Here is an 18,031-nt window from a genome sequence, read left to right on the forward strand (position 1 = left end):
CACAAGCAGCCTCCTGTCCATCTGCTGCAAATCAGGGCTCGTCCCACTTGGAACCCATAAAAGTGTGACAAGGTAGAGCGGCAACCAACGCGGCGTAGACGAAGGGGTCACTGCAGATTCTGTGTCTATTGAGGTTCTAAAGAGAGAAAAGCTGTTCCAACAGGGAGAAGATGAGGGATACCCTCAACAGACTGGATAGAATTTGGGGAAATCGTGAAGGAACTTGGGGGTCGTGGGCATGTGCCACGTCGTAGGCACAGTAATTGTTATATGATTACAGATATATCAAAACTCATAGAGGGCTCCATTTTAAATTGCTGGGTTTTATTGTATAGAGACCACATCTTATTAAAATGCATTTTTTAAAAAAATGTGTAACAATCTGGAATAGCATTTCAGGTCTTTTGTTTCTGACCCAGACTAGGCAAAAGTCTGGTAACCGTTGGCATTAGAAGAGAAACATGGCCACAGAGTGAGAAGTTATGTAAAAGAACAGTAGCCCCAGACACCGCATGCCTGAGTTGGCAGGACTCGATTAGATATGTTCCATCCATGATACGGCTCTTAGTCTCTCGAGGTCTTTGGACATCCAGAAAGTGGGTCATCTTTCAGAATATCTGCGTCACTGCGGGGACGATGCTAATAAATCAAAGACCAGCTGGGTTCGCTCTGCACTGTAACTAAATACTTACCTGCCTGACAGTACTATTAATCCCTTCATTCACTGTGCAGGGGAAGGCTGTGTTCTGCTTCTGATTACTTTCCCTTGTTACCAGGAGTTCGGAGTTTATATTGATTATATGGCTACACGCTAAACTTGTGCTTTGGAAAAGCAGAGTTGAGACCCCGCTTTGTTCCAAATCTCATGAATTTTACACTGAAACAATTATGTTTACAGGGAATTGGAACTGGAGTGAATTAGAATATGGAAGCAGTTATTTTAACAATAAAATCAATTTGCCTAAAGTATTCAGCGGTCAAAGCAAGAGATTGTTCTGGATTGGAGTCTTTGGATAATTCTGCTTTTGGCATCAAGTGACAGAAAGCCAACTTAAATGCACTTGGACAGTAAGGACTCTCACTGGCTCATGTGTCTGGAATTCGAGACCCTGCAGGGTTCAGAGGTGTCCTAGCCAGGGTCTGGGTAACTCATTAAACCTGCTTGCCCCTCTCTCCACCCTGACCAGGCAGCTGCATTCTCAGACTGATTCCCTGTGGATGTAGGGTGTCTGCCAAGATCTAGTTGGGCCTGCTATTTTGTCATTAATTTTTTGAGGTGAGAGAGAGAGGAGATTCCTTTGGGTATCTCTGAATTAAGGGAAGAAAAAGATTTTTCCAGAATGTTTTGTTCGTTGGCCCAAACTGAGCCACGAACTCATTTTCTCATCGGCTCAGACTGGGATACATGTCCAGTCAGAGGATAGTATTACCATTTCTAATTTGTCCAAATAAAGACTCATGTTTCTCATGGGCTTAGGTTGAATAACATGCCCATTTCTCATTGGCTCAATTGGGATACATGTCCAGTCAGAGGATAGTATTACCGTGAGATAATCGGGCCTTCCCATAACCAGATGCAAAGATTGCTCCACTGAGAACATGGATTGATTGATTGTGTGTGTGTGTGTGTGTGTGTGTGTGTGTGTGTGTGCGCACGCGCGTGCGCGCGCGCGCGCATGCATATAGAAAGGGCCTGTTAAAAGACCATTGGGTACATTGATATTTAATTAAAATTCATCACTTAGAAATATTATATCTTGTTACAAAAGTAATTTATTTTTATTCTTGTAATGTATGTGAATAGGTATGCACATGTTTCTAAAGTCCCAAAGTCAAGCCTGGGTGTTGTTCCTCAGCAGCCATTTTTTTGAGACGGGGTTTTTCATTGCCCTGGAGCTCAAGCATAGGTCTCCCAACACTAAAGTCCCAAGCATACAGCACCACATCCAGATTTTCTATGTGGGTCCTGGGGAGTGGGGTTCATGTTCTCATGCTCACACGATGAAGACCTAGCTGTTTTTTTTTTGTTTGTTTGTTTGGTTTTTTTTTGGTTTTTCGAGACAGGGTTTCTTTGTGTAGCTTTGCGCCTTTTCCTGGAACTCACTTGGTAGCCCAGGCTGGCCTCGAACTCACAGAGATCCGCCTGCCTCTGCCTCCCGAGTGCTGGGATTAAAGGCGTGCGCCACCACCGCCTGGCGACCTAGCTGTTTTTTAAAAGAGGATATTTACAGTATAAAAAAAAAAAAGCAAAAAATCTCCATAGTCCCACTAACTCATAAGAACTATGAATGAGATGATCAAACTACCCTTTTAATCAGTGAAATCAAAGTAGTCTATATACTGCAGAATATAGCAGTTAAAATGCAGAGTTGGACTTCAGTATCCAGATTCGTGCACTGACTGTCTAGGTATCCTCCTGGGGTCAGATTCTCTCAACTGTTCCTTCTCTAATGGGAATTTCAGTTGGTCTGTGCAAGTTCCTCCAGCATTAACCCTACAACTCCCAGGTCAGCAAACGATGGCTCACAGGCCAGACCAGCTTGCTGTGTCTCTGTAAATAAAGGTTTATTAGAATCTAGGTGTACATGGTCCATGCTGTTTTCATACCACAGTGGCAAAGTCAGTCGTTTCAAGAGAGAATTCGAAGATTGCACATTCAAAAGCATCCACCATGTGGCCCTTTGCTCGGGACCACTTGCGGGCCCTAATGTCATTCAGCATCTGATGTTACCATTCTTTGCTCAGATGCTGACTGGATGTCTGTCCAAAGGAAATAGACATCTACAGAGTTAAGGACGTCAAGGGGGCGAGGCCCCATTGTCACCACTTAGCGACAATTACAGAGCGTGGATGGGGGCCCCGATATTTGGCTGGGTGTGTAATCTGCGGTGCATGGTTTTCCTTTAATTCTGACATGTTGGGTTGGGCCTGGGTGAAAAGGCGTTGCCCAGAGTCTTACCTAGTGGACAGGAGTCATAGCTGTGAGCAGAGCATAAGAAGGCTGAAGAGGAAATAGAAAGGGCCCGTGAAAATGTATTGCCTTGGAATATATCTTGGTCTCCTGTGTGTGTGCTGGGTGGCCAGTGTGTGGATGTGGAAGCAGTCATGTCAGTGGTTCCTGGGGGTGAAGAGAGAGGGGAAGCACACCACTGAGCAGAGCCAAAGCCTGACTCATGGAAAAAGCTAGTCATGACGGTCTCCAGGAACCACCCTAATAGTATGTGTTGTTTTCATTTTGAATTTCAAGACCCTTCTTTAAAAATTTAAATGATTTGACTCAAATCTAACTTATATAAATCATTTTAGTCCAGAATTAACCTTTTCATGTTTGAACTGGAAGATTCCGTTTTAGTTTTTGGTGTCCTTTAAAATGCGTGTGGAAATAGCCACCAACGGTAGAATGCTTGTGGGTAGAAGATTCCTCCATACCCCGCAGCAGTGTGGGAGGGTCAACAATAGAGGGGTTTCTAGACACAGATGTCAAATATTGACCCTATACCCTCCTGCTGTTTAATCCTCGTGGTCCTGAGCTTGCTCTTTTCATTGATCAATTTGAATTCATAAAAATACTTCAATAATAGTTAAGTAAAATAGTCTGTGTACTTAGTCTAGAATTTAACAGATATGTATCCCTCCATACACATTGGTCATTTTAATGTAGATAATGCTTCTGGTTGTCAGGATTTGGGCTGGGTGTTTCCGGGGTTCTTATTCTTCTGGCCTCTTACCCAGATAATTAAACACAGGGGCTCACATAGATTTGCAGAAGAAGCATGATAATATTACTTGGGGCAGAGAGCTGGCACAGGTTAAAGATCTGTCACTGTCAAGAATGACAGCAAACTGCATGAGAAAAGATGCTCCAGGCCCTGATTACTGTTTGGGACTCTTTTTATGGGGTTCAAAAAAGGGAGGAGTTGGTTACTAAGGGATGTAGCTTGGGTGGTTCCGTATTTTGATTGATAGATTATATGAACATCTTCCCATAATGTATCTGATTTTAATCATGTACATGCCAAATCATGCACAGGCATAAGATGGTAAATAGAACCTAAAAGGTTACTTGAAGACATAGCTTACTTAGCCTTCCTGAGCAATGAACCCCAAATCAGTTCAGGCCAGACCAAGCCCTCTGTTCTTCAAACCTGGCTATACTGGGAATATATTTAAACAGAAACTGTCTAGATTCCATCAGTGATAGTCATGGGGAGCCTTCTGCCAGATTGTTCAGAGATGGGAGCATATGCATCTAGTACAGGTGGGGGCCGAGGGTCCTGAGGTTACTCGGTACATTGTATATGCATAGTATGTGAGGTGGGGGAGCTAGGCTGCCGCGTGCAGTATTACAAGAGGCAAGCACACATGGACCAGAACCAAATGGGAGTCCCAACATACTGAACTGTCTCCTATGCTTGCCTGCCTCAGACAATGCGTAGAAACTCCGTGGGAGACGCTTGGTTTATGAACCATGGAAAAATATATTGCTGTCGTCTGTACCTCTTCTACTTGATGTCCTCACCTTACTCTGAAGCAGTAAAGATGAAAACATGAAGAGAAATGCCTCAGTGGTGCCTGTCCTGGAGTCATTTCTGTTGCTTGGATAAAATGCTCCGAAATACACCACTTAGATAGGAACCGTTTTATCTGGCCCACAATTCCAGCTTCCAGTCCATCAATCCAGGGAAGCCAGACCTCAAGCAGCTGGCCACATCATATCCACAGTCAATAGAAGATAGACTATATGCATCCTCACTTGGTCCTGGGCTTCCTCTCTGTCCTCTTCATAGCCCAGGGTCCAGCCCATGAAATGGCACCACCAACATTCAGAGTGAATCTTCCCACCTTGATTTACCATGAAAACAATCCTGCACAGGTGTGTCTACAGGCCAACATGATCTAGATGGTTAAACAGCATAATACTCTTACATTTAGAAGGGTTTCTAAGGAACAGGTGTTGTATTAGTCAGGATGCTGAAAGGAAAGATACATAGTAATGTAAAGGGAATTTGATCTGAAGCAGTTTAGCATCAGTTTATCTTCAGATGTTTTCCTGAGTTAACTGCATCTCTGTGGATCTGACCTATTGAAAATACTGGACAAACTCCCTATGGCCAGTTTGGAAGATGGGATTGTGACGGGCCCAGAAGTTCAGGAACATCATTTTAATTTTGTAACGTTAACAACAAGTTTATACTATGCAGGTGTATCTTGCTGTAAAATGCTGCTGACATCTGTCTTTCTCATCTAGATCACTGTTACAGATGAAGAAGTGAGTAACCCATCCTTTTTAGACCTTGTGAGAACGCCCCAAATGAGGAAATGCACGCTTATTCTTATGTATGCTTGGTAAGTTGACTTGGGCTGGGTTTCAAAGCTGGGATCAAGTACATAGTTCATCATTTCCTTTTGCTCACAGGTCCTTTCTCTCTTAATTTGCTTCCCTGGTGTCTTCTGATGTTTTGCAGGTTCACAAGTGCCGTGGTCTATCAAGGACTTGTCATGCGCCTGGGAATTGTCGGAGGCAACCTCTACATAGACTTCTTCATCTCGGGGCTTGTGGAGCTACCTGGAGCGCTCTTGATCCTTCTGACCATTGAGCGTCTTGGACGACGCCTTCCCTTTGCAGCAAGCAATATAGTGGCTGGTGTGGCATGCCTGGTCACTGCATTCTTACCAGAAGGTAGTCTTCCTTCACATTTAGTTGACAGTTCCCAAAGAACGTGACAAAAATGTAATGATTACATATGGCAGAGTGGGTAGGGGCCACTAGTCTTTGTGAGCTGTGCTATTTCTTCAAAAGCTTGGCACCAGGCAAGCTTAGGTGGTACCACTCTATTTTCTGCTTCATGAATGCAAAGACTGATACGTAGATACCTCTCTTTACTGAAATGTTAGGTTTGTTTATTGATGAAAAGGGGATGATGCTAGATCTAGGTCATAGTGATGTGATGTCGCCGATACTGTTTAACATATTTCCCAAGCATCTACCATGCTGCAGACACCAAGCTGTGCCCCAGGTAAGGGGCAGAAGGAAGATGTGGCTTTATATGGCTCATAGCCTATTAAGAGACATAGACATTTTAATAATGTCACAACAAGAATGTGGTCAATTAATACAATTGACAAAGGTGTGGGAAGAGGAGGGGAGGGAGAGGAGGGGGAGTGAGGGAGAAGTTCTGTGTAGGCCCAAGGGAGGAGTCATAACTCTTTACGAGCAGCCATTTCTTCCTGTTATTTTTTTCCCAAAACCATGAAAAGTTTTGTGAGTTCAGGAACTCAGGCTTCTCTGTTATTGCTGGAAACTGTCTTGAGGAAGACAGAGGCTGCTCAGCCCCCAGCCCAACTGTCCCCTTCGGACGTGGCGTGAGCTTGGTGCTACCTGCGAACTTCTGGAGCAGGGACTGTGAGCTGCTCGCACCTGAAGCAGTTTGGGACATGGCGGGAGGGAGAGAGGCCAGGGTGTCGCTTGCACCCGGGGAAGTCTGGCTGGGATGGAGAGGATGGTTCCTTATAGAGAAGTTGCAGAGGTCAATATTCCAGGGCTTGGGGGCTGGCAGATGGGGGTCAGGAGGAGGGGGAGGGGGAAAGGATCGCAAAAGACTCCAGATGCTCCTTCAACAGCCCAGGTGACCTCTGCCACAGAACACAGATGGAGCTACAAAGAGGAAGCCATTCTAACACCCCCCCACCCCCGAGCAAGGTGTGAATTGGAGCACAGGAGGCATTTCTGTGTCCTGGGTGTGCAATGGAGGCTTATGCAGGAAGCCAGGTTCTCCACAGTCCCTGTACCTGTAAAGGAAGCAGTCTGTCTCTGAGAATGCTGAGGGCCAGGAAAGAGGGCACTGCTAGAGTTAAAGAGATCAGAGCACACACACACACAGAGGAGACTTCATATTAGACACTGGTCCACGAATTCCCAGGAGAGCAGGTAGACCTTACTTGGATCACACTACAGAAATGCCAATCCTCAGAACAGAGAAGGTAAAGGATGCGCAATTCCATCCTGCTGCACTGGCTGATGAAAAGCAAAAACTCAGGTTTCTCTCCTTTTTCTCAAGTGCCTCCGGCTCCCAGGGCTGCAGCAATGAATCTCCACCAGCTGGGTGGCTGGACAGCAGACACTCCCACACACAAGGGTGACCTCTAAAAGCACAGGCAGGGCCGTTTTCCCCAGAGCCTCTGAGCTAGCAGCGTCTCTAGCCTCTCTCTGGTCACCCTCATCATTTCCTGGTGTCTCTCTCTTCATGTGACACTCGCCCTCTTGGTCCTATTCCCAAATATGATCACATTCCAAGCTTCCAAGTAAAGATGAATCCGAAGAAACACAAATAGCCCATTGCACAATCGGCCTATCTTAAGAGCTGCAGAAGCTGGGGCTGGAGGGATGGCTCAGTGGTTAAGAGTACTGGCTGCTTCTCCAGGGGTCACAGATTCGGTCCCCAGCACCCACTTCAGGTGGCTCCCAACCACCTGTAACTCCAGGTCCAAAGTATCTGATGTCTTCTTCCGACCTTGAGAGACAGACAGACGTATCTGATACCTTCTTCTGACCTCCACAGATTGACAGACAGACACACACACACAGACACACACACACACACACACACACACACACACACACACAAATAAAAATAAAAATAGATCTTTAAAAAAGAGTCACAGAAGCTGAATAATAGCCATCCATCCGTGCGTTGGTGCCTATTTGATATAGATTAATTGATGGCCACTAAACAGGAAAATGAATAGACAGGAACAAAAGAAACATGTTTGCTTTCCTCAGAGGTACACAATTTTGATTAAAGGGGGAAAACTTAAGAATGTTATAGAATTCTCTGCTTGGAAATTTTTTCTCTCCCTCCCTCCCTGTCTTCCTCCTTGCCTCCCTCTCTCTCTCCCTCCCTTCCTCTCCCCGTCCCTGTCTCTCACTCTGTATGTGTTCATGTGTGTGCAAGTGCTCATGTTGGTGTGGGTGTTTCCAGCCATGTGCAGACCTGAGGTCAGCCTGTGTGTCCTTGCTCAGCGCCATCTGCTCCGTCTCTTGGGACAGGGTCTCTAGCTGGCCTGCAGTTTACTAAGTAGGCAAGGCTGCTTGGCCAGTGAGCCCTGGGCTCCTTGTCTCCACTTGCCTAGCACTGGGATGTCAAGCAATCACCACCACTCTTGACCTTTTCATGTGGCTTCTGGGAATCAAACCGTGGTTCCTCATAAGTGCTTTTATAGTCAAGAGTCTGCAACGATTGATGGGCCAGAATAAGTTATGAATTCCGTGTATGAACAGAAGCCCCTCCCTTCAGTAAGCCCCCCTTCTAATTTAAAGGGCTTTTGGCCTTGACTCCTAGGACAGACTGTGAAATTAGGAATGCCTTTCTAAGCCTTTCTTCTTAGCGGGACTTGACATCATCTCAGCCCCTGGTCAACTCTGAAAATCACTTCTCTGAAACCTTTCTTTTTATGGTCTGAGAATGAACTTGAGAAAAAGAAATGATCTTCCCGGCTAACTGTTAAGATTCACTGTCTAGAAAGCAAACCTCTGAAGTCTGGAAAGTCACCACTTTCTGTAGACATAGCCAGCTGTCCTCTTCAATTCTACTCAGTGTGGCTGCAGACCTGGCAGTGGAGGCAAGTCCCCTTCCCAGAACAAGGCTATCTTTTACTTTATTTAAGTAAAAAGTGCATCTGTCTATCCAATTTACATATCTTTGTTAGGACTTTTCTCTAGACTTTATTTCTGGACTCAGCAGATGGTACATCCAGAGGAGAGTGAAAGTTATGTGTTTTTAAATTCTATATCTTTTCTTCCAAAGCTGAGCTTCAAGACTCTAGCTGCCTGAGCAAGGCCCTCATCCACAGAGAAAGATCATTTCTCTGTGTTCTCTCATGACTACGGAAAGTGGCTTTAGATGTTGTGGTCATTTTTCATCTATATGAGCATGTGTGGGAAGAAAGAGGTGAGAGAGACAGACAGATACACTCACACAGAGACAGACAGATACACTCACACAGAGAGACAGGCAGATAGACAGAGAGAGAGAGAGAGAGAGAGAGAGAGAGAGAGAGAGAGAGAGAGAGAGAGATTGGGCATTTTTTTGTAGCCCAGGCTGACTTCAAACTTGCTATGTAGCTGAGTAGCTGAGTATGACCTTAACTGTAGTCAGACTTTCTTTCTTTTGGGACCCCAGCCTCCAAATAATGGCGTGGAGACAGGAGGTGTGTGCCACCACCTCCTGACCCCATATTTTTTAGAAGAGTTATTATGATGATGATGATTATTATTATTATTAATTAAAGCGTGACCTTTAGCTAAGGCTTGTTCCCAACTAGCTCTTACAACTTAAATTAACCTGCTTCTATTGATCTCCAGTCTGCCATGTGGCTTTTTACCTCTCCTCCATTGTATGTCTGACTCCCTCCCTGTCTCTCTGGCGTCTCTCTCACACACCTAGATTCATCCCAAGTTCCTCTCTCTGCCCAGACGTCCCGCCTAACCTCTCCTGCCTGGCTATTAGCCTTCAGCTCTTTATTAAATCAATCGGGTGCCTTAGGCAGGCAGGGTAAAACAGCGACACATTTCTACACAGTTTGCTCAGGTGTCTCACAACATGTAACTTTTAATCCTCCTGCCTCTCCCTGCTGAGTGCTGGGACTCCAGATGCCACCATTGCTCAGTTTATATGTGTTGGGGATGGAACCCAGGACTTTGTGCATACTGGGCAGACACTCTGTTAGCTGAGCTACATCCTCCATCCCTAATTTTTTTTTTTTTTTAGTTTGTCTTTACCATAAAAAAAATGTCTATTATTAGAATGACCAATGGTTTTCATTTCTGTACATAATTATATATAATTTACATCTGTTAGTGAACTTTTTTCAAGTTAATGTAGTATAGTATCTTTGGACCTTTTTTTTCCCCTCCCAACAAAAGCTCTGTGCCAGCATACTGCTCAGGAATGAGTTGAAAGTCTTTAGTCCAAGTCTTGTAGGACAGACCACTTCTTCAAGGGTGTCAGACTTGTACCACTTCCTGTTCTATCAAATTGACTAGTTATTTGTGAATTAACCAAATGTTTTTTATGATGGTAGTGGTGGTGGTATGTGTATATGTAGAAAGAACATGGATATGTTTTAATTTGGTTTCTTAGTCTTAATTTTTTCCATTGAACAATTTAAGCCTTAGTTATAAACCTAAACAGACATTGAACTTATTGGTGGGACTCACAACAGCCGTCTTGCTATAGTAAAGAGATTCGGACTGATGCACCTACTTTGGACAGTGGTTTCTATAGAAGCATACAGACTCCTCTGTGGCCGCCCTTATCACCCCATTGGCTGTGACCTAGGGCATCTGGGTGAGCTTCCACTTTCCACCTCCTGCAGCAACTGCTCCCTGATGGACAAGGGTGGAATGCATTTTCTAGTCCCCTCCTGGCTCTCATGAGAAAGCAAAGCCTAAGTAAAACACATGTTTACAGCTGTTCTGTGTCCGAGCAGGTGGCGCCCAGTGCATGAGCTCAGCTCTGACCTACCTCACTCCCCGACTTAACTACTGCTGCAACAGCTGCAGGTGTCCCATCCCCAAATACATCAAGTGCACTGGAATGTCCTTGGCCAGCTTGCAACTAAATCTTAATTAACGGGGCTTCCCAGCAAAGATCTGGGATTTCGAAACCTCTATCTCTGCTTGCCTTTCTGACAGTTGTTTGTAGTTCGGGTTTTTTAATCTGTTGAATATTCTCTAGAGTGAGCACACATTGCTGAGCTTAATGCTTTTGTTCCTCATCCTTATTTGTGGCCACTCTTCTAAAAAAAAATATGGGGTCAGGAGGTGGTGGCACACATCTTTAATCCCAGCACTTGGGAGGCAGAGGCAGGTGGATCTCTGTGAGTTCGAGGCCAGCCTGGTCTACAGGGCAAGTTCCAGGATAGCCAGGGCTATGCAAAGAAACCCTGTCTGTCTGTCTGTCTGTCGTCTATCTATCTATCTATCTATCTATCTATCTATCTATCTATCTATCTATCTATCTATCTATGCCTTGTGTGGTGGTATATGCCTAGAATGCCCAGAATCTAGCACTCGGAGGATGACACAGGAGGATTAAGAGTTCAAGACCAGCTTGAGTTTGACTTTGTCTCAAAAAACAAAAAAACAAAAACAAAAAACAAAAAAACAAAAAAACGAGGGTTGCAATCTAACTCAGTGGTGAGCACTTAGCTGCCATGCATAAGGTCCTGGGTTCAAGCCTCAGCACAACAAGATAATAATGCCTAATTAGACCTTCAAGAAGATGCAATGTTTGTCTAAGAGAGAAGAGAATGATCTGGTGCTGTGTGAACCCCTGTGTCCAGAGATGCTGGTACCCCAGCTGCGCATTGACAAGCAGATACGGTCTTTATTCAGTCCCCTGCCCTCATACTGGTCCTCCTGGCTAGGACGACATACATCGTATAACTTGTAAGATGTTCAGAGGCCTGACTTTTTAGGATTAAAATGTTTGAGTTCCATCTGCCCTTAAAACAAAAGAAAGGAAATGTTTCCTGGAGAATATTTGCTATGTCCCATCATTACGGTAGAAGATGGTGGGGGGTGTTCTTCATCCAGTGAAAGTAGCTGGTCCTAAAGCAGTCCACGCTGTAAGGTTAGCCAGTTTGCGTGCGTGCATCTGGCTCTTTCTAGAGAAGTTCCTGGAGGAGGAGGCAGGGTTGGGGATGAAGGCAATGAAGGAAACCCGCCGTGGGGATAGCACGAGAACAAAATCCCTTTCCAAGGATCCCAGTTCGCAAAGCCTTCTTCCTTCTCCCCGGAAACCAGCTTAGCTGAGGAGAACAGCTTTCAGTTTTCTGGTTCTGTGCAGAGTGAAGATGGACACCTGACTAGCATGGTTTTTAAGGGGACACAGAGAGACTTCCTTTCATATCAAGGCCGGTGTGCTCGGGCTCTCAAGGACAGCACTGCCTGGGACATTATTTCAATGCCGTGACTGCTCAGCAGTTCTTAATTGTATTTCTACAGTCTCTCCCCACTCAGAAAAGCATCTTCCGCCGGCAGCCAGGGCGCATCCCAGCACTTGGGAGGCAGAGGCAGGTGGATCTCTGTGAGTTCAAGGCCAGCCTGGACTACAGAGTGAGATCCAGGAAAGGCACAAAGCTATACAGAGAAACCCTGTCTTTGAAAAACAAAACAAAACAAACAAACAAAAAAAGAAAGAAAAGCATCTTCCATACACTGAATGTTAGCTATCAAGTTGGTGTTAATGAAATTTGTCTAAAATATAAAAAGTTTTTTATCATTTATGCTTAAATTATCAAGGATTTAGGTTGGGAGGACCAATGAATACTTTTTTGTTGTTTTGTGTAATGTTGATGAGATTGTCAGACCCCTAACTCTCCCCTTTTAAACATTCTGTTCACAGGGATAACATGGCTGAGGACTCTAGTTGCTACCCTGGGAAGACTAGGCATAACCATGGCCTTTGAAATTGTTTATTTGGTAAATTCGGAGTTGTACCCAACAACATTACGGTAATTCTGGCATATATGTTGCCATTTCTTCTAAGTAACTATAGCCAAATGTTCCCAGGGTTGATGATATGTTAACCCGGGCTCAGTTCAGCCTTATAAGACAATGGACTTGGAGTTGTAGCTTCTGTTTGTTACCTGCTGCATTTGGTGACAGAAGTATGTCTTGTGAGAGTAGCTTGAGACGGAGCTGTGAATTGTGAAAAGGCACTAACCTGGGGACAGAAAGCCTCCTAGCATGCCTGCTTAGACTGTAGGTTAGGTTTGCATTCGCCAGCAGCACCCTGAATCGAGGCTAAGCCTTTTCTGACATCATTGCCTGTCTAGCTTTGTGAGCAGCTGGTTATGAAAGGAGCATTCATGGGCTTGCACAGATTGGCTTTCTTGCCTGATGCTATATTGCTATGGGTGTACCTTGCAGGGTACCAAAGTGACCTTTGAGTGTCAGGGACTGGCAGGCTATGGAGCTGCTGATGGAGAAACATCTTTTCACCAGCGCTGGAGACACTCCCTCCCTAGCCTGACTGCCGAACAGTACAGAATGGGAAAGGCTTGTGGAGAGCAGGAGATTGTAGTAGCTGTCAAAGCTGGAAATGATAGAAATAGTACTGACACAACTCCTGTAATTTAGTATGTCAGAATATTTTTATTATTCTGAATTTGTCTTAAAAACGTCCATCTGAAATCATGTTTTAATCTGCAGGAACTTTGGGGTTTCGCTCTGCTCAGGCTTGTGTGACTTTGGGGGGATCATAGCTCCGTTTCTACTCTTCCGACTAGCAGCTGTGTGGCTAGAACTACCTCTGATCATCTTTGGTAAGAATTCGTTTGTGTGGGAGTGAGTGTGTGTGTGGAGGGGTGGTGCACGTGTGTACGTAGGTGCAAAGGCACATGTGTGCACAGGCTTGCAGAGGCCAGAGGTCAACCTCTGGGGCTGTTTCTCAGGAGCAATCCATCTTGTTAGCAAGACAAGGTTTCTCATGAGGCTCACCAACTGGACCAGGCTAGCCAGCCGGTGAGTCCCAGGGATCCATTCACAACATTGGAATTACAAGTTCATGCTACCACTGTGTCGCCACACCACTATGCCACCATGCAATCATGCCACCATGCTACCATGCCACTATACCACCATGCCAACATGCCAACATGCCCCCATGCCACCATGCTACCATGCCACTATACCACCATGCTACCATACTACCATGCTATCATGCCCCCATGCCACCATGCCACCATGCTCAGCTTTTGACTTTTCTTCTGCAGCTAGAACACGGGTTCTCATGCTTGTGGGGCAGACATTTACTGACTCAGGTACATGCTAGTCTCAAGTCCTCTCACTTATTCATGCATGGCAGAACCTTCCATGGTCACTGGGTTGCTAATGATGACATCCATCCCATCTTTTTATGACTGTTCTGGCTTTAAAGAGCCAATCTGATTGCCATCCCATTCAAAGTGCTAAATGGCTTAAGTCACTTTACATGAACAGGTTGTGGTAAACAAGTGTTCATGCCAGCTTCCGTTGTTAGGTTCTGAGTTAAAAATCAGACACTGTGAAATTCTTCTATGATTTTGAGAAAATGAAAACATCAGTTTCCAGAGACCAAATTTTAGCTTCATTTTCTTATGTATAAAGATGGGCCTAGAAGCTAACTGTATCTCCTAAAGTATTCAATATATAAATTTGCTCTGATACTAAAAATGCTTTGTTAAAAAAAAATAGAGGACACAAAATTACTTCTACACGTACCCTGATCACCCATGTCCCTCATGCGTCCCGTGTGGGGATACTGCAGACTGGAGACCCACAGCCCATCTTGTTCTAGTACATTGTGCAATGAGGACAGGCTGGCGGCTTGACATGCGCACACAGGCGTGTTGACCCCATGGGAATGGGGAAAGCAGAAAGCCAACTCTTTATTTTCAGGAGCCAGTTGTTAAAGCCCACTACTACTCCACGAAAAGGAATAGTAGAGATGGCATTTCCACAAGTTTGTAAAGCCCTAAAGAGCAGCAAAGGGAAATGGTAACCAGGGATTGGTATGGGATTAGTAGCTCATGGAAGAAGAGAGTTAGTGTGTTTGAACACTCTGACAACAGACTGAAGATGTCTGGGAAGTGGATTAAAGACTGTGAAAAGGAATCCCCAAAGACAGGCGTAGTTGAGGCTTTACCCGGAAGGAGAGTGTCCTTAGACTATAATGTGACAGGAGACTCACAGGAAGACAGTAGGTAGAGGGGGCTCCTTCCACTGACTCTGTCTTCCCAGTGAACAGCAGAGGCCTGGAGTGTCTGGGACTTGCCAGATGCACTTCACGCATGGCCACACATCACATGCAGCCTCACACCCCACATGGTGGCACCCGTAAGACTGCATCACCTAGTGATGTCATGGCTGCCGTGGTTTGCCTGCACCCACTCCATGGTGGTTGCACAGTGAAATCACTACATGTCTCAGTGTATGTCCCTACCGTTACATGACACCTGACTGTCAGTGTATACCCAGAGCACAGGGACCATAAGCTGTGCAGAACTGAAGAAGGTGGTCAGGGTGAGCAGAGGAGTGTGGTTGTTGGAGGCACGTGAGGTCAGGGAGTGCGCCTCTGTAGAGGTGGGAAGGGTCAATCTGTGTGTTCCTGGTTTGTCATGTCTCTCCCCATCTGGCAGGCATCCTGGCATCTATCTGTGGTGGCCTCGTGATGCTTTTGCCTGAAACCAAGGGCATCGCCTTGCCGGAGACAGTGGACGACGTAGAAAAGCTTGGCAGGTACTACATGAGATTCAACACTCCCTAAATGAAAGCGTTCTGTTAAGCCATGGGGCATTGATTATCCACAAGGGAAATGACATTAAGTCTTCAATTTAATACCTTAAAACACTCAAAAGATTAAAACGGTTAATGCAAAAGAACTTAGAGCTATAAAAAGAATGTGGGCTATTTTTAAAACGTGACTGAGTAGCATTTCCTAGTAAGGTGTTAAAACTCAAGTGATTTAAACCAGGGGCTAATGATGAGGCAGCGACAAAGCCCAAATGCGCATTCAGTGAGGAACTGATGGAAAGATGGCAGTGCATCCGAACATGGACCACCCTCTGAGAGGAAGAGGAGTAGGTCTGTCTTATGGAATGACACAGACGTTCCTCAAGACCCATTACAAAGGGAAATGCAAGCAGTGGAGGTAGTATCATTTCAAAAGAAGCCAACAATGCTACATGGGAACAAATATGACAGATAAAAGAGAGCTGGATTATTGATAGATGAGGATAAAGTAAGATAAATGATGATACATAGAAATTAGATAAAAGATAAGATAATAGATAAATGATTACTTGATAAATACGTAAATTAGAAATAAAGATAAGGAAGACAGTAGATACACAGATGATAAATAAGTAGATAGACAGACTAGATAGATAGATAGATAGATAGACAGACAGACAGATAGACAACAGGAAAGAGATCACAAGTTTTGAAGGGAATATCTATATATCTATATTGTTTTCTGGTTATATGTTGATTAATTTCTAACCAATACATAAATTTGAAGAATTATATCAACAAAAATTTCCTATATACATTTTTTTTTACCATTTCCTCTGAAATATCTCACAATACAAAGATAGAAACGTGAATGTGTAATAATTTTTTAAAATGGTCAAACAGTAATCTTCCCCCAGTGGGAAAGTCCATGAGTGGGAAGGACATAGGAGGAGGGCCGGCCTCTTTCTGTCTACATAATTCTGTAATCGGTTTCAATTAGATGACGTGGTCTGGTGTTGTTTGCATACTTAACAAATAATTTAGTTCTATATTAAAGTAAAATACATTAAAGGTAAATAATCTTACTGAAGCAATTAAGGGTAGACATCTACATTTTAAAAGTACAAATACACACTCGGAGCAGAGCAGCGGATCTCTGTGAGTTGAGCCAGTGGCTACCAAGTGATTTACACAGAGAAACCCTGTCTCGAAAAAAAAAAGTTACCAAATAGATGCATTTTAAAAAGACTCAATTTTATTCCTCTCAAGGTGTTTTTTTTTTTCTTTGTTCATAGGCTGGGAAGAAGGTAGAAGTTCATGATTTTAAATATCAACAATATTTTTTAAATACCTATATGCCCCATGGTTTTCCATATGCTCTTTCCTTTAATACTCAAAACAATTTTGTAAAGTAGAATTTTTTTCATTCCCATTTGGGAAATCAGAAAGGCTTTCCTTCATGTAGCTAATGATGCTGATGCAGTTGGGTGCTCTAGGGTGACTGCATTGTGTGTGGTTTTATTTTATTCTGCATTCTATTGTGATATATTCAGAAGAGTAAAGAGCACTCTGATAAGACTGGAAAGTCCCTTCCTGAGACCCACACCCTTACCCTCTGCAGAAGTGGGCAACCATTGTGAGGGTCTCATGAATATTCTACCTGGCCTTGAAAACTTTGCAAGGTGACTGTTAACTTATACTGTTACCTCTTGTCCTGTTTTCTCCTCCTGTTTTGAAAACCTGGTTGATTAATCAATCACCCCAAAAAATTTTCCTTAGCAGTCTATTTTACGAGCAAAATAAAACCTTACTCAATTTCCACTGGTTGCCTATCGATGAGATGGGCCAATCAGAGGAGAGGGGCGGTTCCTGTCGTCCCCCTCCCCACCAAAGGAGCCAAGTGGATTCCTGTACTGGTTTGGAATATAAATGATGGGCAGCGCCGGGCGGTGGTGGCGCACGCCTTTATCCAGCATCGGGAGGCAGAGCAGGCGGATCTCTGTGAGTTCGAGCAGCCTGGCTCCAAGTGAGTTCAGAGCGCAAAGTACAGAAAGTTCTGCGGATGATGGGGGAGCTAGCTCTTCCTTCCCAGCTTCAGTAATTTCATTAAAACACAACTACGCTGATTGAAGACCCACACTAAAATTATTTCGACTTTAGGAAGTCCTCCTGAGCCTTCTGCCAGGAAGGCAGGACCTTGCTCTTCCCGAATGGAGAAATGTTATCTTTGTATTATTGTAGCCAGTCGCTTGGTTGGTGTCAGGGTACAGGCTCTGAGCCAGGAGTCAGGGTACAGGGGTGCTGCCCCCACCCCAAGTTACAGTCATGCTAGAGGACCAGAGGATAGGAGAATGTTCACAATGTTCACCACTATGAAGTGAAGCGAGGGGGCGCAACGAGGGAGGAAATTCGTCTGTCTTAAAATAACAAATCCAGGGGCCAAAGGGGTGGCTCAGTGGCTATGAACACTGACTGCTCTTGCAGAGGATTGGGGTTCAGTTGCCAGCACCCACATGGTGACTCAAACTACCTGTAACTGTAGTTCGAGCAGACCCAACTCCTTCTCGTGACCTCCTTGGGCACCAGGCACACACATGGTGCACGTACGTACATACAGGCAAAACACATACAGAATAGAGAAATCTAATTTAAAATATATGTGATAATATATTCTAGTATAAATATATACTGACACGTAATATAATATAAATAAATCTAACATAAAGTGTATTTTAAAATATTTTTAAGTTCCAC

General features: G+C 44.4%; 1 protein-coding gene across 1 annotated transcript in view; it reads left to right on the forward strand.

Annotated features, from left to right (window-relative positions):
* Positions 1-18,031, forward strand: part of Slc22a3 (solute carrier family 22 member 3) — a 96,586-nt gene that overhangs the window by 75,508 nt on the left and 3,047 nt on the right. The window contains exons 6-10 of the mRNA XM_028866661.2: positions 5,249-5,346; positions 5,466-5,680; positions 12,408-12,516; positions 13,217-13,329; positions 15,184-15,283. Of these exons, the coding sequence (XP_028722494.1) occupies positions 5,249-5,346; positions 5,466-5,680; positions 12,408-12,516; positions 13,217-13,329; positions 15,184-15,283 (635 nt within the window). The remainder of the gene's footprint in view (positions 1-5,248; positions 5,347-5,465; positions 5,681-12,407; positions 12,517-13,216; positions 13,330-15,183; positions 15,284-18,031) is intronic.

The sequence above is a fragment of the Peromyscus leucopus genome, chromosome 8a (genome assembly GCF_004664715.2).
Source record: "Peromyscus leucopus breed LL Stock chromosome 8a, UCI_PerLeu_2.1, whole genome shotgun sequence".
NCBI classification, from domain to species: domain Eukaryota; kingdom Metazoa; phylum Chordata; class Mammalia; order Rodentia; family Cricetidae; genus Peromyscus; species Peromyscus leucopus.